This window comes from Chiloscyllium punctatum, chromosome 11 (genome assembly GCF_047496795.1).
Source record: "Chiloscyllium punctatum isolate Juve2018m chromosome 11, sChiPun1.3, whole genome shotgun sequence".
NCBI classification, from domain to species: Eukaryota; Metazoa; Chordata; class Chondrichthyes; order Orectolobiformes; family Hemiscylliidae; genus Chiloscyllium; species Chiloscyllium punctatum.
Window position 1 is genome coordinate 76,848,109 of NC_092749.1, and position 23,077 is coordinate 76,871,185.

Sequence of the window (23,077 nt, forward strand, 5' to 3'; positions counted from 1 at the left end):
ATGGGTTAATGAGGATTGTATCTGCAATAAATGCTGCTGGCTGCGAATCCTATCAGATCGAATGGAATGTTTCGAGAGACAGTTAGAGGCAATGAGGAATTTACAAGAGCAAAGGAGATGTGATGGATAGCAGTTATAGGAAGGGAGAAAAGTTGCAGATGCACTCACATAGATGGGTTAACTCCAGGAAAGGTAAGAGAGATAGGCAGGTAGGGCAGGAATCTTCTGTGGCTATCTCCATTTCAAACAAGTATGGTGTTTTAGAAAATGTAGGGGGTGATGGATTCTCAGGGCAATGTAGCATGAACAGCCAGGCTTCTGGTAACAAGATTGGCTCTAATGCAATGAGGGGCATGTTGGGTTCTAAGAGATCAATTGTGTTAGGGGTCTCTCTAGTCCGAGGTACAAACAGACGTTTCTGTAGCCAGCAGCGAAAAATCAGAATGGTTTGTTGCCTCCCTGCTACCAGGGCCAAGGATGTCTCAGAGAGGGTACAGAATGTTCTCACGAGGGAGAGGGCCCAGCACAAGGTCCACATTGGAACCAATGACATAGGAAAAGAAAAGGATGAGATTATGAAGGGAGAATATAGAGAGTTAGGCAGGAATTTAAAAAGGAGGTTCTCGAGAATTATAATATCTGGATTATTCCTGATGCTATGAGCTAGTGAGGGTAGGAATAGGAAGATAGAGCAGAAGAATGCATGTCTGAGGAGCTGGTGTATGGGAGAAGGTTTCACACTTTTGGATAATTGGAATCTATTCTGGGGTAGAAGTGACCTGCACAAGCAGAACGTATTGTATCCTAATTGGAAGGGGACTAATATACTGGCAGGGAGATTTGCTAGGACTGCTCAAGAGGATTTAAACTAGTAAGGTAGGGACCCAGGGAGATAGTGAGGAAAGAGATCAACTTGAGACTGGTACAGTTGGGAAAAGAAGCGAGTCAAACAGTCAGGGTAGGCAGGGACAAAACAGAACAAGGTAGGACTGATAAATTAAACTGCATTTATTTCAAGGCAAGAGGCCTAACAGGGAAGGTAGATGAACTCAGGACACAGCTAGGAACATGGGACTGGGATATCATAGCAATTACAGAAACATGGCTCAGGGACGGACAGGATTGGCAGCTTAATGTTCCAGGATACAAATGCTACAGGAAAGATAGAAAGGGAGGCAAGAGAGGAAGGGGAGTAGCGTTTTTGATAAGGGATACCATTACAGCTGTACTGAGGGAGGATATTCCCGGAAATACATCCAGGGAAGTTATTGGGGTGGAACTGAGAAATAAGAAAGGGATAATCCTCTTATGGGCATTGTATTATAGACCACCTAATAGTCAGCAGGAAATTGAGAAACAAATTTGTAAGGAATTATCTGTAAGAATAATAGAGGAATTATGGTAGGGGATTTTAACTTTCCAAACATAGACTGGCACTGCCATAGTGTTAAGGATTTAGATGGAGAAAAATTTGTTAACTGTTTACAAGAAAATTTTCTGATTCAGTACGTGGATATATCTACTAGAGAAGGTACAAAATTCGACCTACTCTTGAGAAATAAGGCAGGGCAGGTGACTAAGGTGTCAATGGGGGAGCACTTTAGGACCAACGACCACATTAGGGGTATTGAAACAATCCTTGGATAAGCACATAGATGATGATGGGATAATGTAGAAGCATGGGCTTAGATTAGTTCACAAGTCGTTGCAAAATCGAGGGCTGAAGGGCCTGTTCTGCGCTGTATTGTTCTATGTTCTATGTCTATAATTCTATTAGTTTTGAGTTAGTGATGGAGAAGGATAGATAAGATCTAAAATTTGAAGTTCTAAATTGTAGCAAGACTAATTTTGACAGTATTAGGCAAGAACTTTCAAAAGCAGATTGGGAGCAGATATTCGCAGGTAAAGGGATGGCTGGAAAATTGGAAGCCTTCAGAAATTCGATAATGAGAGTCCAGAGACAGTATATTCCTGTTAGGTGAAAGATGTAGGGAATGCTGGATGACTGAAGAAATTGAAGTTTTGCTGAGAAGAAGAAGCAAGCTTATGTCAGGTATAGACAGGACAGATCGAGTGAATCCTAAGAAGAGTATAAAGGCAGTGGGAATATACTTAAGAGGGAAATCAGGAGGACAAAAGAGGGACATGAGATAGCTTTGGCAAGTTGGGTTAAGGAGAATCCAAAGAGCTTTTACAAATACATTAAGGACAAAAGGGTAACTAGGGAGAGAATAAGGCCTCTCAAAGATCAGCAAGGTGGCCTTTGTGTGGAGCCACAGGAGCTGGGGGAGATACTAAACGAGTATTTTGCATCCGTCTTTGCTAAGAAAAGGACATGGAAGATATAGAACATGGACATGGCGAAATAGATGGTAGCATTTTGAAAAATGCCCATATTACAGAGGTGGTGGTGCTGGATATCTTGAAATACATAAAAGTGGACAAATCCTCAGGACCTGATCAAGTGTACCCTAGAACTCCGTGGGAAGCTAGGGAAATGATTATTGGGCTTCTTGCTGAGATATTTGTATCATTGATAGTCACAGGTGAGGTGACAGAAGACTGGAGGTTGGCTAACATGGGTTCCACTGTTTAAGAAAGGTGGTAAGGACAAGCCAAGGAACTATAGACCGGTGAGCCTGATATTGGTAGTGGGCAAGGTGTTGGAAGGAATTCTGAGGGACAGGATGTATATGTATTTGGAAAGGCAAGGACTGATTAGGGATAGTCAACATGGCTTTGTGTTTAGGAAATCTTGTCTCACAAAATTGATGGACCTTTTTGAAGTAACAAAGAGGATTGATGAGGGCAGAGGGATAGACGTGGTCTACATGGACTTCGGGAAGGAGTTCGACAAGGTTCCCCATGGGAGACTGGTGAGCAAGATTAGATCTCATGGAATACAGGAAGAACTCGCCATTTGGATACAGAACTGGCTCAAAGGTAGAAGACCACCAAAGGTGGTGGTGGAGGGTTGTTTTTCAGACTGGAAGTCTATGACTAGTGGAATGCCACACGGATCAGTGCTGGGTCCACTATTTTTCATCATTTATATAAATGATTTGGATGTGAGCATAAGAACTATAGTAAGTTTGCAGATGACACCAAAATTGGAGGTGTAGTGGACAGCAAAGAGGGTTACCTCAGATTACAACAGGATCTGGACCAGATGGGCCAATGGGCTGACAAGTGGCAGATGGAGTTTAATTCAGATAAATGCGAGGTACTGCACTTTGGGAAAGCAAACCTTAGCTGGACTTATACACTTAACGGTAAGGTCCTCGGGCATGCTGCTGAACAAAGAGACCTTGAATTGCAAGTTCATAGCTCCTTGAAAGTGGAGTCGCAGGTAGATAGGGTAGTGAAGAAGGCGTTTGGTATGCTTTTCTTTATTGGTCAGAATATTGAGTACAGGAGTTGGGAGGTCATGTTGCAGCTGTACAGGACATTGGTCAGGCCATTGTTGGAATATTACATGCAATTCTGGTGTCCTTCCTATAAGAAGGATTTTGTGAAACTTGAAAGAGTTCAGAAAATATTTACAAGGATGTTGCCAGGTTTTGAAGATTTGAGGTTGAATAGGCTGGGGCTGTTTTCGTTGGGGCATCGGAGGCTGAGGGGTGACCTTATAGAGGTGAGGGGCATGGATAGGATAAATAGACAAAGTCTTTTCCCTGGAATGGGGGAAGTGCAGGTTTAGGGTGAGAGGGGAAAGATCTAAAAGAGACCTAACAGGCAACCTTTTTGCACAGAGGATGGTATGTGTATGGAATGAGCTGCCAGAGGAAGTGGTGGAGGCTGGTACAATTACAACATTTAAAAGGTATCTGGATGGGAATATGAATAGGAAGGGTTTGGATGGATATGGTCCAGGTGCTGTCAGGTGGGACCAGATTGGGTTGGGATATCTGGTCAGCATGAATGAATTGAACCGAAGTGTCTGTTTCCATGCTGTACATCTCTGTGACCCTAAGGGGGACACTGAAGCAGTTTCCATATCTTATTTTTATGGATTTGCTGCTTAATGTCAACCATTCCTTCAGGCTTCAATCATCATATTATTGAGATCCATAACCCTATTACTTTCAATATTACTTGCTTCCAATATAATAATTTCAACTATTCCTAATATTTGAAATCTTCAACCTATTGACGAACATTCCCAATTGAAATGTCTCTATTTTCTTTGCAATCCTGAAGGTTTCAATTAAGTCACCTCAGAGTTGTTTCTTTCCAAACTGACCAAACCAACATTTATAAGTGTACACTGATGTGTGTTTCAAGTTTATATTGATCCTTGGCATTTCTCAGAATTCTATTTCTGTGATGCTATTTTTATATTAAATATCTAAACATCAGTAGATAATCGCATTTGAATTTTTATCATGAATAAAAGTGATTTTGGGGTACAGTTAGTATAAAACTGGAAGCTTCAAAGATGTACTGTTATAAATTTTGGAAGATACAACAGGGTAGAATTCTGATTCTGTCCTTGTCTGTGATTTTCTGTCTTATATTTGCAATCAAACTAAAGTTTATGCATCACATACTATTAAACTTGTACTTGCTGAGACTTGCTGGCCCAGATGTTGCAAATTAATCCTTCCAGAACAACCTTATGGGTGCGAAATGGTACAGTTAGACAATTTCTTGCTCAACACTAACTGTTTTGTTTTTCACATAGTATTCATTCCTGAGATGCGGGTGTCAATAGCAAGACCAGTAGTTGTTACCATCCTTAGCATGAACAAGTAACATGGCAGTGAGTTTTTTGAACAATTTGAATAGCTTTTTCAACCAGAGGATAGCAAAGAGTCAACTACATTGTGCCAAGTTGAAATTGTACTGGTGAGATTTCAAACGATCTGCAACTGCAGTGCTTCACCCAAAAAAATTGAATACCAGTAGGATGACATGTCTATGTTTGTATGCAAGTTAGGATCAAAACAGATCTTTGTAGTCCTTTTGGATGACTCTTGACTGCCAATCAAAACAACCTTGTACCTCCCTCCTCACAGAAATATTTTACAATCAATAAACAAAGACAATGAGAGAAAAATAAATTAACAGCTGTGATTTTTCTCCCAGATTGCTCATAAGATTGCCCTGAAGATCTTTCAATACCTGGGATATTTATATCCTGGAGAGCTGGCAATTCAAGTGTCTATAAACCATATCAATTAAACACAACTTTGAAGACCATTGGTAAATTAGTTGGAAAATTTGACAATTCAATAAGATTCACTATCCATTTCTGTTATCAACTTTATATTCCTTGTTCTTTTTAATTTAAATTCTCAAATTTCCATGGTGAGATCTTAAGTCCCATTCGCTGGATTATCCTGTCCAATAAAATATTATAACAGTGTCAATGTAACCGACAATTCATTAAAGAAATGCATTCCATTTTTGCAGTATAGCAAATAATAAAAATTCCTGTTTTCTCTTAAATGTAACTCAATTTGATGGACATCAAAGCCACTGAGATCACATGAGAAATTAGTCTATATCCAGTAAAAGCATTTGAAACATGCAGCAGGTCAGTCAGCATATACAGAAACAAATTACTCCAAGTATTAACCTGTCTCTTCTCTCCGCAGATGCTGACTGATCTGTCTACTATAGTTATTTCTGTTTCATATTTCAGATATCTGCTGTTTTTACAGCAAAAACAAAATACCATAGACAATGGAAATTTGATAAAGATTTCAAAGAATTGGAAGTACTCAGGAGATTTAGCAACACCTACAAAGGATGAAGCCAAGTTAACATTTTAGGTCAATGAAGAAAGGTCATTTACCTGAAACATCAACTCTGTTTCTCTCTTCACAATTCTATAGGATTACTGGGTGATTTCAAAATCTTATGTTATTATTGCTGTTTCTATAACCATGTACCAGACTCTTAACTGCAATAGATACCCATGCAACAAGTTGGTAATCTTGTTGCTTACATTCCATTCCTGATTAAATTAAAATTTATGATTCAAACATTATAATTGGATTATTAGAATATAATGCTTGGAATTTCTGTCTAAACTGTTTTTCTCCTTAGTGGAGACTCTAAATTAATATTAACTATAGTTATTCTAACTATAATCATTCACAATTTAGAACCCATGGCATAATTGCACGGCTCAAATGCATAATAAAGAGTTCTATAGTTTTTAGTGCAACATCAGTTGTGATGAACTGTGCTCAAACAGAACTTGCAAAGAAGCTAAAGATGTCACTAAAAGAGTGTTTTTTGCCAGTGATAAGCTTTTGGAGCTGATCAAAGACCATGTCACAAAAAAAACATAATGCTTACTTTTTGGCATAGCAACACTGAGGGTTTTTGATTGAGGACCTTGTCCTCTCCGGTTTGCTGCTCGAATTTTGAAAATATAACGCTCTCCAGGTTGTAGACCATCAACTATAGCACTTGTAACATCCCCAGTAAAAGAAATAGTCTTTGCTCCAAATGGTTTGAGAGCCGGGGCGTATGAAACAATGTATTCTGAAATGATTTGGCAGATGGTTGGAAGGAGGCAACTGAAAACAACTCTGCTTTTCCACTGGCGAGACTGTATGGGAAGAATGAATCACAGGGTGCATTGCTAATATTTACTGATTAGCAATGCACTAAACAACAATGGAGTCTATAACAAAATGAGGTAGAATTGAGACAAGATACATGACCCACTCTACGCAATCCATAATTAACTAGATAGACGACATTCTATATAAACAAAGACAAAAGAAATATTAACAATCAAATGTGTAATTAATTGACATATACGAATAAATAAAAGTTACCTTAATTTTGTAAAATAATGTAATTTGATGTTGAAACTCAATTTTTCACAATAAAATTTTCAACTGGCATTTAATTCTAAAGCAACACACTTAACTGAACCTTCATGAAATATTTAATGTATGACATTTACAGTTCCAATATGATCATACAGACAAAAAAATATGAATTTAAATATAAATAAATAATCAGTAGTTATATTTGATGAACATAGGCCAAGATCTTCAGATCAGAAGGTAATTATTACAGGAATATAACCAGCAAAACCCTTCAGAGGACCTGAACACCAACCCCAAGAAACATGTGGGAAGTCCAAACTAACTCTCGATGTGCAATTACAGTGCATCTAAAACCCTTTGAGGAAGTGCTCAACTGTGAGTTAGATTTGCAGATTTTCCAACTCACTTACCTTGATAGTTACTCAGGAAAGGTTAGAGGAATTATAATGGTACTATCCCTGAGTAAACACAAACATGACACTCTGATTCTCCTGAGACCCCCCCCTCCCTCCCATATCTGACCTGACATCATCTCCCTGACTGACACACCCCCTTGCTTCACTAACCTGAAGCTCAAACCGATGCCATTCGCAATGAACTGACCCGATCTGGCACACCTCTGATTCACCCCAAGAAGAAGCCTCCACCTACCCAATGTCCTTTAAGAGGCTGAACTAAAATGGTGCTTAATTGCTACAAATTGACAGCCAGTGCTGTTAGTAGAAATACAAAACTCAGTCCTATGCAACCTGCATAGTTTGTTGCACTGCAATCGGTAATCAGGATCCTGCTTCAGAAGTTGGCCTTGAAGGGTCCTGGCCAGAAATGTAGATAACTTTTTGACTGACCTCAGGTGCAAATAGGGGTTCTAATCCAGACTGGATAATATTTTAAAAAATTTTTTATTTATGGGATTTTCAAGGGATGGGAAGGCCTACATTTCATTCCCCTTCCTCACATCTTGGAAAATGCATTAATTAGGGAATCAGCCCTAATATGATAAATATGGCATCTGGTCTGCAATGTCAACAAGAAACTCACTTTCAGCTGATTAGAAAAAGAAATTAATTAGCTCATGAAAGCAAGTAAAGGAACTGTTTGATAATTGGCTGGTGTGGGGGTATCAATTTCAGTAAGTTTCTATTCCTTCAGTCTGGCAATTCCTAGTATAGGTTCAGAAATTATGCAAAAGATGTCAGTCAACAAATGTCAATGTGCAATTGCTCAGATAATCTTTCTGACATTGTTGACCCCTACTTCAGCTTTCTGGGAAAATTCATATTTTTTTGTTCACACTTTTAAACTTTTCATTTGTGTGACTTGTTGAGCACTATGGTGGTAAGAGAGTTAAATATTTGAGAAACTTTAGACATTAAACTATTGGACTGGACTCATAGTAACAATTACTCCCATTTCCCCAGTGAGAATTCAATTTGACAGAGTGACTTAAATACTATCTTTTTTTAAGAACGGAGAGGAGTACAATAATTGTCTGAGTATTATTTGATAATTTTTCACAATAGTATTGGGAAGTCTCCTACCTGTGACCTTTCCCTTGTTGTCAATAGGCGGATCCCAGGATGCAGTGACTGCTGTTCCTTGATCACCTAATGGCTTCACCTCAAAGTTCTCAGGGCTAGAAGTAGGAACTGCATTTGAAAGTCAGAGGGAGAAACAATTAGATCTACAAATACAATGCATAATTTCTAAACTAAGACATTCTGTTCGTGGACCTACTTCAAATTGCAATGACAGTTAATATTTACTTCATGTTAATGATTTTCTATGGATCATCAATATTGCACTTTAAGCATAGGGAGAAATTGCTCTTTCTACCCCATGTGAATTGCTGTATTAGTTCTATAGATGGCTGTGAACACTTTTCTTGTGCTGCTTATTTATTTGATACTATATCCAGTGTCAGCTCAACAGAGAGATGCATAACCTCCAGTATAACACAAGTATAAAATGGACTACTTGTTGATTTCAAGTCAAGAGGTGAAACAATATTAGCCTCTTTCTGTATCATCATGATTCTGGGAGAAAGTTTGGACCATTCTTTTTGCACCAGCTGAGAATTTTAACTTAGTGCCAAACTCCTGTCTTTTCCCATTACTCTGCACATGGTTTCCATTTAAATAATTATTTAATGGTTTCACATTTGTCTCAAAACTTCTATGCATGGCAAAACCTAACCTTAACAACACTTGTGAATGTACACACTGGAGGCCCAAAATAGTTATTAAAATGTTTATTATTGAGTCATTATCTATTATTATTTATATTTTAATTTGTTGTTGTGGCTAATTTTGCAATGACTTGCATGATGAAACCAGTTGAAAAGGTAACACAGAATGTGGTCATGTCCTGTACCTGGCTTCTCACATGGGGTTGATGCTTGGAGTCCTACTTTATTCATAATTCCATGCAAGTACTTTAAAGCAGTCAAATCACCAACTCCAAAACAAATTTTAAAAAATGAGTTTTATTATCTCGAAAATATGATTTGAGTTGTTTCGAGAAATGCTAACTCTCAAACTGATCATACAGTTGTGATTTCTGCATAAAATTAAGACTCCTAAAAATGAGCAAAATCTTGGGACCTTATTGCACGTTAGGTTTGCCCACCCTCCAAAATTGACTGGGAATCTACTGGAACCAGCATCTATGTCATGGTGATTGCAATCATAGAATCCCTACAGTCTGGGAGCAGATCATTCAGCCCATTGAGTCCATACTGACTTATTCTGATGTCTCATTATCAGCCACAGTAACATCTGTCTGTGCTTCTGATTATAGAGACTCCGTATCACAATCGATAGCTTGGAACCTGATTTCCCTCTCAACACATTACAGCCAGTCACCCCCTACATTTTCCAAAAGAGCATACTTGTTTGAGATGGGGATAGCCACAGGGGACTCCTGCACTACTTGCCTTCCTCTCCTACCTTTCCTGGAGGTAACCCATATACCTGACTGTATCTGCAGTTTTTCTACCTTCCTGAAACTGCCAGGCATCACATCTCTGACCTTTGTAAATTCCTCATTGCCTCTATCTGCTGCTCCAACCAATCCATGCAATCCGATAGAATTCGCAATCAAACACACTTGCTGCAGCCATAGTCATCAGTCACATGGAAAATCTCCTTAATCTCCCACATCTGATCACTTTACTAAAGGCCATCTTCGCACCTTAACAACGTTCACATCCAGAAAATAGCCTTGCCTTACAGCTCTGAAAACACTGCTCTAGGCTAACTTAGTACCTATGTTTTATATTTGTAAAATTTAACCAAAAGATCAATCTCAACAAAAATCATATGATCAAAAAAGAACCCACCTACTCACTATTGTAGATTTACAAACAAAACCAGTCAGGTTATACTTTAAAAACTAATCACTTAGCTGTTCCCCTGCTGAGAGCTCTGCACACAGGTTTCTCCAGCGTCAACTGTGAATTTCACCGTTTATTGTTCTTGGAATGAATTCCAATGTTCAGAGATACTTGAAACTAAACAACAGAGGTAGTCAGCTATACAGGTTCACTCTGGGTCAGACAGCTGTGCAGGTTTACTTCTCTGTTTGTTTTACTTCCCAAGTGGTCCGTGCTTTGTCTGTCTTCCTCCTTTTCTAAGTGCTGTTGTTTTGATCCTTTGTTCCCCAAAGTTCCAAAACAATGTAACAGCTTATAAAACAGTAATTACTGCTCCTATATTTTGAGGAAATCAGCTCCAATACTGAAAATACTTCCAAAAAAGAGCAGCTCTTACAGCTACTGTGTTTTTTTTCAGATCCTCCATCTTGGATTACCCAGGGATTGAGTGAATCCCTAGAAGAGTATAAAGGCAGTAAGAGTACACTTAAGAGTTGAAAAATGAGATATCTTTGGCAAATAAGGTTAAAGAGAATACAACTGGATTCAACAAATACATTTAAGAAAAATGAGTAATTAGGAAGAGAATAGAGCCACCTGTGTGAGGAATCACAGGAGATGGGGGAGAAACTAAACGAGTATTTTGCATCAGTGTTTACTATTGAGAAGGATATGCAAGATACAGAATGTGGGCAAATAGGTAACAATATCTTGAAAAATGTCCATATTACAGAGGAGAAGATGCTGGATATCTTAAAATGCATAAAGGTGGATAAATCACTGGGACCTGATCAGGTGTACCCTAGAACTCTGTGGGAAGCTAAGGAAGTGATTGCTGGCCCCTTCCTGAGATATTTGTATCATCGATAGTCACAGGTGAGGTGCTTGAAGACTGGAGGTTGATCGGCGTTGTGCCACTATTTAAGAAAGTTGATAAGGAAAAGTCAGGGAACTGGAGTGCCTGACATCAGTGGTGGGCAAGTTGTTGGAGGAATCCTGAGGGACAGGATTTGAATGTATTTGGAAAGGCAATGACTAATTAGGAGTAGTCAACATGATTTTGCCATTTATATAAATGATTTGGATGTGAACATATGAGGTAAAGGTAGTAGGTTTTCAGAAAACACCAAAATTTGATGTGCAGTGGACAGGAAGGAGTTTTATCTCAGAGTGCAATGGGACCTTGATCAGATGGGCTAATGGGCTGAAGAATGGCAGATAAATGTGAGGTGCTCCATTTTGGAAAGTCAAATCAGGGCAGGAATTATACACTTAAAGGTATGGGGAGTGTTACTGAACAAAGAGATCTTGGAGTGCAGGTTCATAGTTACTTGAAAGTGGAGTCACAGGTAGATAGGATAGTGAAGAAGGTTTGGTATGCTTGCCTTTATTGGTCAGAGTATTGAGTATAGGAGTTGGGAGGTTATGTTGCAGTTGTACAGGACATTGGTTAGGCCACCTTTGGAATATTGAATGTAATTCTTGTCTCCTTGCTATAGGAAGGATGCTGTGAAACTTGAAAGGGTTCAGAAAAGATTTACAACGATATTGCCAGGGTTGTTTGAGCTATCGGGAGAGGCTGAATAGGCTGGGGCAATTTTCTCTGGAGCGTCAGAGGCTGAGAGGTGACCTTATGGAGGTTTAGAAAATCATAACGGGCATGGGTAGGGCAAATAGCCTACGATTTTTTTCCCCCCAGAGTGGGGGAGTTTGAAACTAGAGAGCATAGGTTTAAGGTGAGGGGGAAAAGATTTAAAAGGGGCATAAGAGGCAACATTTTTGTGTATGGAATGAGCTGCCAGAGGAAGTAGGGAGGCTGGTACAATTATAACATTTAAAAGACATCTGGTTGGGTACATGAATAGGAAAGGTTCAGAGAGATATGGGCCATATGCTAACAAATGGGATTTGAGCAATATAGGATATCAGTTTGGCATAGGCAAGTTGACCAAACAGTCTGTTTCCATGCTGTACATCTTTGTGACTATATGACACTCTGAACAGCATCCCACCCACATTCACCAACCCCCTCCGACTCCCCTGCTTTCCTTGTTTCCCTGCATCTCTCATGGCTAACCCACCTACCCTGTATATCCCTGAACACTGTGGGCAATTTAGCATGACCAATCCAACTAACCTGCCCATTTTTGGACTGTGGGAGGGAACCAGAGCAGCCAGAGGAAACCTTTGCAGAGTCTGAAGGACAATATTCAAACTTTACACAGCTGCCTGAGGATAGAATTGAACATGGATACTTGGCACTGTGAGGTAGAAGCACAACAGTGCCACTCACAAAATTATTTGGGAAGATATAGTTAATAGGATATTTTAAGAAAATAAATTACTATCATGTTCACATTGCTGCGAAATCATTAGTTTCCACTTCTCCTGGCTAGATGCAGCTGCTTGGTTGAGTATTGCAGTCAGTGGAATGGCTGCCATGTGCAATCTGATCCAAACACTCTTAGTCACGCTCTCCCAGTGCGAGCTGGCTCACTGCCAAATGCCTGCTGTAGCAGAAGAAGCAGCTAGGAAGCAATGGCTGGACACTAACAGATCAACGTGTGTGCAATTTAACAAGTTATTTATCTGTTCCCAGCAGGGAGTGGATGTAGGCTCCTTGCTACAATGAGGCATTAAGGATTGTTGCTGAATATGCAATTTTAGCCTTAGGAAGACCCAAGCAAGTTTTGCATATTCTCTGAGTTCTCTGAAGGAGGATGGTAACAAACTGATATTGTTACTGTTAATGTCACAACTAAGACACATTGAAAAGCCTTGGTAGGTGTAGGTGAACAAAGAACATTACAGCGCAGGAACAGGCCCTTCGGCCCTCCAAGCCTGCACCGATCCAGATCCTCTATCTAAATCTACCGCCTGTTTCTAAGGATCTGTATCCCTTTGCTCCCTCCCCATTCATGTATCTGTCTAGAAATATCTTAAATGATGCTATCATTCCTGCCCATATCACCTCTGCTGACAACACATTCTGGGAATCCACCACCCTCTGCGTAAAGAACTTTCCATATATATCTCCCCTAAACTTTTCCCCTCTCACTTTGAACTCATGACCCCTAGTAATTGAGTCGTCCACTCTTCGAAAAAGTTTCTTGCTATCCACCATGTCTGCAGCTCTCATGATTTTGTAGGCCTCAATCAGGATCCCCCCCAACCTCTATGAAGTATATACAAGTTAATTTGGCAGTTACGTAGTTAGTGCTGTAATGCATGTATAGGATCATGTTACAGGGCTCAGGTAACAGATAATGGTAGCACACTATAATATGCTAGTTAAATCACATGATAGATGAGCTAATGGTAAAGTCGATGGTGGTGTAATGTGTTAGGTTAAGTGTAAGCAGTAGACCAGGGTGGAAGAGGATGATTAGTTTAGAGAGACAAAGCAAGCTTGTATGATTGGTTATGTTAATGCTATCAGATAAGTATAAACTGGAGCGGCTCCAGGAGGGGCGTGGGCAGACAGGAAAGACATTTTCTGATTTCCACTGCTTGTATTTGCAAATAAAATTTAACCTCGTGAAGGATTTTCTGAGGATCCTGGTAATTTTCTGAGAGGATTGGGTGATCTTTCCACAACACCACCTTCTCTCCAATGAAAGTAATCCTAATCTACTCAAGCTCTCTTCATAACTAGGTGAATCTCCTCTGCATCCTTTCCAAGCATCCACATCCTTTTGGTAATGTGGAGACCAGAACTGTATGCAGTATTCCAAATGTGGCCAAATCAAAATCTTATAAAATTGTAACATGACCTGCTAACTCTTGTACTCAATACCCTGTCCAATGAAGGAAAGCAAGCCTTTTGCCTTCTTAACCTCTCTCCACTGACCTGCACTGCCACCTTGAGGGAACAATGGACCTGAACACCCAGATCTCTCTGTACATCAATTTTCCCTAGGACTTTTCCAATTACTGTATAATTTGCTCTGGAATTGCATCTTTTAAAATGCATCACCTTGCATTTGTCCAGATAGAACTCCATCTTCCATTTCTCTGCTCAACTCTCCAATCAATCTATATTCTGCTGTATTCTCTTCACTGTCTGTTACTCCACCAATCTTAGTGTCATGTAAAAAATTGCTAATGAGGCAACCTATACCTTCCTCCAAATCATTTATGTATATCACAAACAACAATGGTCCCAGCACGGATCCCTGTGGTCAAAGGTCTCCATTTTGAGAAAGTCCCTTCCACTACTACTCTCTGTCTCCTGTTGCCCAACCAGTCCTCTATCCATGTTGCTAGAACACCCTGGACCCCATGTGTCTTCACCTTTTTCATCAGCCGACCATGGGGAACCTTATCAAATGCGTTAAAGTCCATGTATATGACATATACATCCCTTCCCTCATCAATCAACTTTGTCACCTCTTTAAAGAATTCTATTGGGTTTGTTTCCCTGCATAAAACCATTCTATCAATGATAAGCCCATTTTCTTCCAAATGGGTATGTATCCTATCCCTTATTAGCTTCTCCAGTAGCTTCCCCACCACTGATGTCAAGCTCACAGGTCTATAATTACCTGGATTATCCCTGCTACACTTCTTAAACAAGGGGACAACATTGGTGATTATCCAGTCCTCTGGGACCTCCCTCATTTTCAAGGATGCTGCAAAGAAATCTGTTAAAGCCCCAGCTATTTCCTCTCTAGCTATATACTTAACCTCAATATCTGCCATGTCCCTCTCCTCAGTGAACACTGATACAATGTACTCATTAAGAATCTCACCCATTTTCTCTGACTCCATGTATACCTTTCCTCCTTTGTCCTTGAGTGGGGCAATCCGTTCTCTCATTACCCCCTTGCTCCTTATATATGAATAAAAGGCTTTGGGGTTTTCCTTAACCCTGCTCGCTAAGGATACCTCGTGACCTCCTTTAGCCCTCTTAATTCCTCGTTTCAGATTGGTCCTACAGTCCCAATATTCTTTCAAAGCTCCATCTGACTTCAGTCACTTAGACCTTATGTGTGCATCTTTTTTCTTCTTAGCTAGTCTCACAATTTCACCTGTCATCCATGGTTCCCTAATCTTGCCATTTCTATCCTTTATTTTCACAGGAACATATCTCTCCTGATGTCTAATTAACCTCTCTCTAAAAGCCTCCCACACATTGAATATGGACATCCCTTCAAACAGCTGCTCCCAATCTACATTCCCCAGCTCTTGCCAAATTTTGCTATAGTTGGCCTTCCCCCAATTTAGCACTCTTCCTTAAAGACCACTCTCGTCTTTGTTTATGATTATTCTAAAACTTATGGAATTGTGATCACTATTCCAAAGTATTCCCCCACTGAAACTTCAATCACCTGGCCGGGCTCATTTCCTAACACCAGGTCCAGTATGGCCCTTTCCTGAGTTGGACTACTTAAATACTGTTGTAGAAAACCCTCCTGGATGCTCCTAACAAATTCTGCTTCATCCAATCCTCTAACACTAAATGAATCTCAGTCAATGTTGGGAAAGTTTGTCATTCCTACATTTTTCTACGATCTCTCTACATATTTGTACCTCTATCACACATTCGCTGTTGCTGCACCTTTCCTATTTCTGAGCTTTGCCCATATTGACTCACTGTTCTATAGTGTCCTCCTTCAGCACAGCTGTGATATCTTCAATGACCAGTAATGCAACTCCTCCACCCCTTTTACCTCCCTCTCTATCCTGCGTGAAGCACCAATGTCCTGGGACATTTAGTTGCCGATCATGCCCTTCCCTCAACCAAGTTTCAGTAATAGCAATAACATCATGCTCCCAGGTACTGATTCAAGCCCGAAGTTCATCTGCCTTACCTACTATCCTTCTTGCTTTAAAAGAAATGCAGCTCAGACCACCAGTCCCTCTGCTTTCATCTGTCACTTCCTGCCTACTCTTCCCCTTAGTCACGCTGACTTCATTAACTAGTTCCTTCAGGCTTTAGTTACTACCTCTTTCCTATTCTCTAACCTTCTCATTTGGTTCCCATCCCCCATGCCACCTTAATTTAAACCCTCCCCACAGCGTTAGCAAAAGCACCCCCAATGACATTGATTCCAGTCCAACCCAGGTGTAGGCCATCCCATTTGTAATTGTCCTACCTCCCCCAGAACCGGTCCCAATGTCCCAAAAATCTGAACCCCTCCCTCCTGCACCATCTCTCAAGCTACGCATTCATCCTGAATATTCCATCATTCCTACTCTGACTCATACGTGGCACCGGTAGCAATCCGAAGATTACTACCTCTGAGGTCCTACTTTTTAACTTGGTTCCTAACTCCCTAAATTCTTTGTGTAGGACCTCATCCTGTTTTTTACCTATATCATTGGTGCCTACATGCACCACGACAACTGGCTGTTCGCCCTCCCCCTTGAGAATTTTCTGCAGTTGATCCGAGACATCCCTGACCCGTGCACCTGGGAAGCAACATACCATTTGGAAGTCTCGTTTTCAACCACAGAAATTCCTATCTACTCCCCTTACAATTGAATCCCCTATGACCATAGCCCTTCCACTCTTTTTCCTGCCCTCTGAACAGCAGAGTCAGCCATGGTGCCATGAACTTGGCTACTGCTGCCTTCCCCTGGTGACCCATCTCACCCAACAGTACCCAAAATGGTATACCTGTTTTGGAGGGAGATGACCGCAGGGTACACCTGCACTGCCTTCCTGTGTCCCTGAAGTTCCCACATTGAGCAAGATGAGCATAACATGGGTTAAGGAAGGAGTTTTGGACATGTTACCAGGTGGTCTGTGATGTTTTTTTTCCCTGTTGACTATCTTGTTGCAATAGTCAGGGGAAAGAAGAGGTGGTTGAAGTTAGCACAATGTCATCTTACAGAACAGAGATTTAAATTGTATTCTACTGACTGCTGAAAACATGAGACTGCTGACAGTGACAGGAAGCAAGTGGTCCAGGGATAAGAATCTCCAAATGTGGCTTAGATGAAGGTCCACAGAAAGAACAATGGCCACTGTCAGCTGGAACAGCATGCTCAGCAGGAGGAAAGACTCAAAGCCAGTGGGTACATGGTGAGATTCTATTAACTATCTCTCTTTTGATATGAAAACTTCTTAAGATTTGTTCTTCTCTCCTGGCAGCAGTGATTAAGTCAATGATGTGATGGCAGCTTTCTGGTAACATGTCCAAAACTCCTTTCTTCATGTGTCAGCTACATTTTACATGCGACTGTCTACAATGTGATCAATCATGTCCAAGCTGAATTTTAACTGATATATTTGTGATCTCAGTTTCAGGAATTATTATTGGTCATCATACAAGAATAAGAAACCAGCTTTTTTCTTTCCTCAGTCAGATATTCTGTTATTGCCAGACAAAGAGGGCAAAGGCTTGGGAACTTTATGATCTATATGTACGAGAATATTTGTACACAGAACAATTCTAACAAAAAGTAAAGGAGAAAGAATGAAATAGCTGTGGGTGAGTCATAGGAGAGATGACGAATTGTCTGGTTGAAAAAAGAGAGACCGGGGAAGTTTTTTAAAAAGTGAAGTGGAAACATTTATGAGGCAACTCCAGAAAGTAGTACATTATTAAAGAGCCATCCAGGATGTTTGGATAAATACAGGAGATGGTGATGTACTAGGATTAGAACTGCTTCAGACAATGGCCATGTTTTAATTTGAAACAGTAAACTATGATCAGATTATTTGGCTGTCAAGACCAAGAAGCCCTTGAACTCTGTTTCTAACTCAGTATTAATTTGCTGAGTTGAGGCTGTGCAAGGGGCCATTGCCCTCATTCTATAAAGAGCTGTGTGGAGAAGGAAGGTCACACCAAAACTCCAGTCCAGAAAGGACACACCAAGACTCTCCTCCAGAACTGCCTCATGATTTCTACTCAGAAACATGACATTAATATCTTATACACAAAATGTTGAAACATTACATGTTTTTGAATTTCTAGATTTATGGAAGAATAACTTTGAATAAATTTCAAAAATATAAAATGCTCCAACTATTTTTACTCTAAGTTACCTCCCACTTGCCATCTGTCTTGCTCAACTCTCCTAAATTTACACAATGAACAAGGACTCAAGAAAGGTGATGAACAGAAGGAAATGAGTAAGGGAGCAAGAGGAGCCATGAGCACAACTATTCGTCATGATGTGGAGATACCTGATGGAGGAGCAGCTCTCTGAAAGCTTGTACTTCCAAATAAACCTGTTGGACTATAGCTGGTATTGTATGATTTTTAACTATAACTACCAGTGTGCTAATCCCAATTTCCCGCACTTGTTCCATATTTTTGAATGTTGTGATATTTGAAGTGCTCATCCAAATATTTTTAAAATTTGTAAGGTGTCCAGCCTCTACTACCCCACGCCCCCCAGGCAGAGTATTCCAGATTCTCACCACTTGTTGAGTGAAAATGTTTTTTCCCAAATTCCCTCTGAAGCTCCTGCCCCTTATCTGAAAACTACACCCTCTCATGGTTGACCCCTCAACCAAAGGGAACAGCAGCTCTCTATTCACTCTGTCAATACCCCTCATAATCTTACACATCAGTCTTCTCTGCTCTAAAGAAAACAATCCAAGCTTATTTAGTCTCTCCATAAAGCTTAATTTCTCTATTCCAGGCAATCTTTGTGAACCATTTTCCGAGAGGTGCGAGGGAGGAGTGTAGGACTTCTGGGGAGTTTTTAAGTGAGTGAGATCTAAACCTGAGACCCTACACCGTAGGGCCTTCCTCCCACCCACACCTCCTCTAACCTTACTAAGAGTCTGTAAACTAGGTAAGCTTGCAGGTTTCTCTTTTTTATCTTCTCTTCCTTTGTTTAGTTCTGTGCGGGCTTTCAGAGTAGCGGGATATGGATGTCAGGGCAGTTGCATGTTCCTCCTGCAGAATGTGGCAGGTGAGAAACACTTCACATGTCTCTGTCGGCTACATCTGCGGGAAGTGCACCTAACTCCAGTTCCTCGAAAACTGAGTTAGGGAACTGGAGCTGGAGCTGGATGAACTACGGCTCATCCGGGAGGCTGAGGGGGAAATTGAGAGGATGTACAGGGAGGTGGTCACTCCCCAGACACAGGATAAAGACAGCTGGGTTACTGTCTGGGGGAGGAAAGGGAACTGACAGTCAGAGCAGGGATCCCATGTGGCTGTTCCACTCAGCAATAAGTATATCATTTTGGATACTGCTGGTGGGGACAGCCTACCAGGGGAAAGCCATTGTTGTCAGGTCTTAGCACTGAGCCTGGCATTGTGGCTCAGAATGGAAGTGGGGGAAATAGAAAAGCACTAGTGGTAGGGGACTCAATAGTTAGACGGATTAACAGGAGATTTTGTGATCAGGAACTGGACTCCCGGAAGGTATGTTGCCTCCCTGGTGCCAGGGTCCGGGATGTCGTCGATTGGGTTTACAAGATTCTGAAGGGGGAGGGTGAGCAGCCAGAAATTGTGATACATATTGGCACCAATGATATAGTCAGGAAAGGGATTGAAGATCTGAAAAGTGACTACAGAGAGTTAGGTTGGAAACTGAAGAGCAGGACGAGTAGAGTGGTGATCTCAGGTTTGTTACCGGTGCCACGAGATAGTGAGATGAGGAACAGTCAGCGAATGCAGCTTAACACGTGGCTGCGAGGCTGGTGCAGGAGGGAGGGCTTCAGATACCTAGACCATTGGGATACCTTCTGGGGAAGGTGGGACCTGTACATGAAGGATGGTTTGCACCTGAACTGGAGGGGTACAAATGTCCTGGGTGGGAGATTTGCTTGCGAGGATTTAAACTAGTTTGGCAGGAGGGTGGGAATCGGAGCCACATGTCTGAGAGGGGGTCAGTTGCAGACAGGACAGTGACAGGATATATTGAATCTATCAGGAAGGTTTCTCACGCTATGAAACAAAGGGATCGGTTAAAGTGTGTCTCCTTTAATGCAAGGAGTGTCCGGAATAAGAGTGAAAAACTTAGAGCATGGATCAGTACTTGGGGCTACGATGTTGTGGCCATAACAGAGACGTGGGTTTCACTGGGGCAGACATGGTTGCTTGATGTTCCAGAGTTTAGAAAGTTTAAAAAGAACAGGGAGGTTGGAAAAAGTGGAGGGGGTGTAGCATTGCTAATCAGTGAGTGCATCACAGCTACAGAAACAAAGGTTGTTGAGGAAGGTTTGTCTACTGAGTCAGTATGGGTGGAAGTTTGGAACAGCAAAGAAACAGCCACCGCATTGGGGGTTTTCTACAGACCACCTAATAGCAGTAGAGAGATTGAACATCTCATAGGCGGGCAGATTCTGGAAAAATGCAAAAGTATCAGGGTTGTGGTTATGGGTGATTTCAACATTCCCAATATTGACTGGAACCTCCTAAGTGCAGATGGTTTGGATGGAGCTGTTTTTGTCAGGTGTGTTCAGGAGGGTTTCCTTACTCAGTATGTAGACAGACCGATGAGGCAAGAGGCCATTTTGGGTTTGGAGCTCGGTAACGAGCCAAGACAGGTGTCAGATCTCATGGTGGGAGAGCACTTTGGTGAAAGTGATCCCAACTGCCTCACATTTAGCATAGCCTTGGAGAGTGAAAGGTGCAGTTACCGAGGGAAGGTATTTAATTGGGGAAAAGGAAATAATGACGCTATCAGACAGGAGTTGGGAAGTACAGACTGGGAGCAATTGTTCCACAGAAAGGGCACAGCAGACATGTGGAGACTATTTAAGGAACAGTTGTTGTGAGTGATGCACAAATTTGTTCCTCTGAGACAGGTAAGAAGGGGTAAGATTAAGGAACCTTGGATGACGAGAACCGAGGACCTTCTCGTCAAAAGGAAGAAGGCAGCTTACATAAGGTGGAGGAAGCAAGGATCTAGCACAACTTTAGAGGATGACAGGCTTGCTAGAAAGGAGCTCAGAAATGGACTGAGGAGAGCCAGGAGGGGGCATAAAAAAGGCTTGGCAAGAAGGATTAGGGAGAACCCAAAGGCGTTTTACTCATACATGAAGAATAAGAGAATGATCAGGGAGAAGGTAGGGCCAATCAGGGATAGCGGAGGGAACTTGTGCATGGAGTTTGAGCAGATAGGGGAAGTCCTAAATGAGTTTTTTGCTTTGGTTTTCACCAAGGAAAGGGAACTTGCTGTAAATGAAAACTTAGAGGAGCTGGGATACAGTCAAGATTGATGAAGATGATGTGCTAGAAATTTTGGAAAACATTGATAAGTCCCCAGGGCCAGACCAGATTTATCCTAGGATGCTCCAGTAAGCGAGAAAGGAGGTTGCTAAGCTGCTGGCGAGAAGCTGCTGACAGGAGTCGTACCGGAGGATTGGAAGGAGGTGAATGTTGTTCTTCTTTTCAAGAAGGGTAATAGGGAAATCGCTGGCAATTACAGACCAGTCAGTCTCACGTCTGTGGTCAGCAAAGTTGTGGGAAGAATTCTGAGGGATAGGATTTATGACTATTTGGCAAAGCATTGTGTGATTAAAGACAGTCAGCATGGCTTTGTGAGGGGCAGGTCATGCCTCACAAATCTTATTGAGTTCTTTCAGGAGATGTCAAGACAGGTCGATGACGGTCAAGCAGTGGATGTGGTGTATATGGAATTCAGCAAGGCATTTGATAGGGTTCCCCATGGTAGGCTCATTCATAAAGTCAGGTGCTGAAAAGACACAGCAGGCCAGGCAGCATCTGAGGAGCAGGAGAATCGATGAATTCTTCAGGAGAATTCCGGAAGAAGGGCTTATGCCCGAAACATTGATTCTCCTGCACCTCGGATGCTGCCTGGCCTGCTGTGTTTTTCCAGCACCACACTTTTCAACTCTGGTGTCCAGCATCTGCAGTCCTCACTTTCTCCTCATTCATAAAGTCAGGAAATATGGGATACAGGGAGAGTTGGCTATCTGGATTCAGAATTGGCTGGCTGACAGAAGGCAGAGAATGGTTGTAGATGGAAAGTATTCTGCCTGGAAGACAGTGTTGAGTGGGGTCCTGCAGGGCTCTGTTCGTGGGCCTCTGCTCTTTGTAGTTTTTATAAATGACTTGAGGAAGTTGAGGGGTGGGTTAGTAAATGTGCATATGACACAAAGGCTGGAGGTGTCGTCAATAGTATAGAGGGCTACTGCAGGCTACAGCGTGACATAGACAGGATGCAGAGCTGGGCTGACAAAAGACAGGTGGAGTTCAACCTAGATAAATGCAAAGTGATGCATTTTGGAATGTCGAACTCGAATGCTGAATATAGGATTAAAGACAGGATTCTTGGCAGTGTGGAGGAACAGAGGGATCTGGGTGTGCAAGTACATAGATCCCTCAAAGTCACCATCCAAGTGGATAGGGTTGTTAAGAATGCATATGGTGTTTTGGCTTTCATCAACAGGGGGATAGAGTTTAAGAGCTGTGAGATTTTGCTGCAGCTCTACAAGTCCCTGGTGAGACCACACTTGGAATATTGTGTCCAGTTCTGGTCGCCCTACTATAGGAAAGACACAGAGGCTTTGGAGAGGGTGCAGAGAAGGTTTACCAGGTTGCTGCCTGGACGGGAGGGCTTGCCTTATGAAGAAAGGTTGAATAAGCTTGGACTTTTCTCTCTGGAGAGAAGGAGGAAGACAGGACACCTGATCGAGGTGTACAAAATAATGAGAGGAATAGATAGCCAGAGACCTTTCTCCAGTGCAGGACTGACTGGTACGAGAAGTCATAGTTTGAAGATATTAGGAGGAAGATTTAAAGGAGACATCAGAGGTAGGTTCTTTATGCAGAGAGTTGTGAATGCATGGAATGCGTTGCCAGCTGAGGTGGTGGAAGTGAAGTCATTAGGGACATTTAATCGACTGCTGGACATGCACACTGATAGCAGTGAGTTGAGGGGTGCGTAGGTTAAATTACTGTACTTTACATCAGGATTAATTCTCGGCACAACATTGTGGGCCAAAGGGCCTGTTCTGTGCTGTACTTTTCTA

General features: G+C 41.5%; 1 protein-coding gene across 1 annotated transcript in view; it reads right to left on the reverse strand.

Moving 5' to 3' along the window:
* Positions 1-23,077, reverse strand: part of fndc1 (fibronectin type III domain containing 1) — a 332,979-nt gene that overhangs the window by 91,144 nt on the left and 218,758 nt on the right. The window contains exons 8-9 of the mRNA XM_072581080.1: positions 8,336-8,443; positions 6,310-6,498 (exon numbers count right to left, since the gene is read on the reverse strand). Of these exons, the coding sequence (XP_072437181.1) occupies positions 6,310-6,498; positions 8,336-8,443 (297 nt within the window). The remainder of the gene's footprint in view (positions 1-6,309; positions 6,499-8,335; positions 8,444-23,077) is intronic.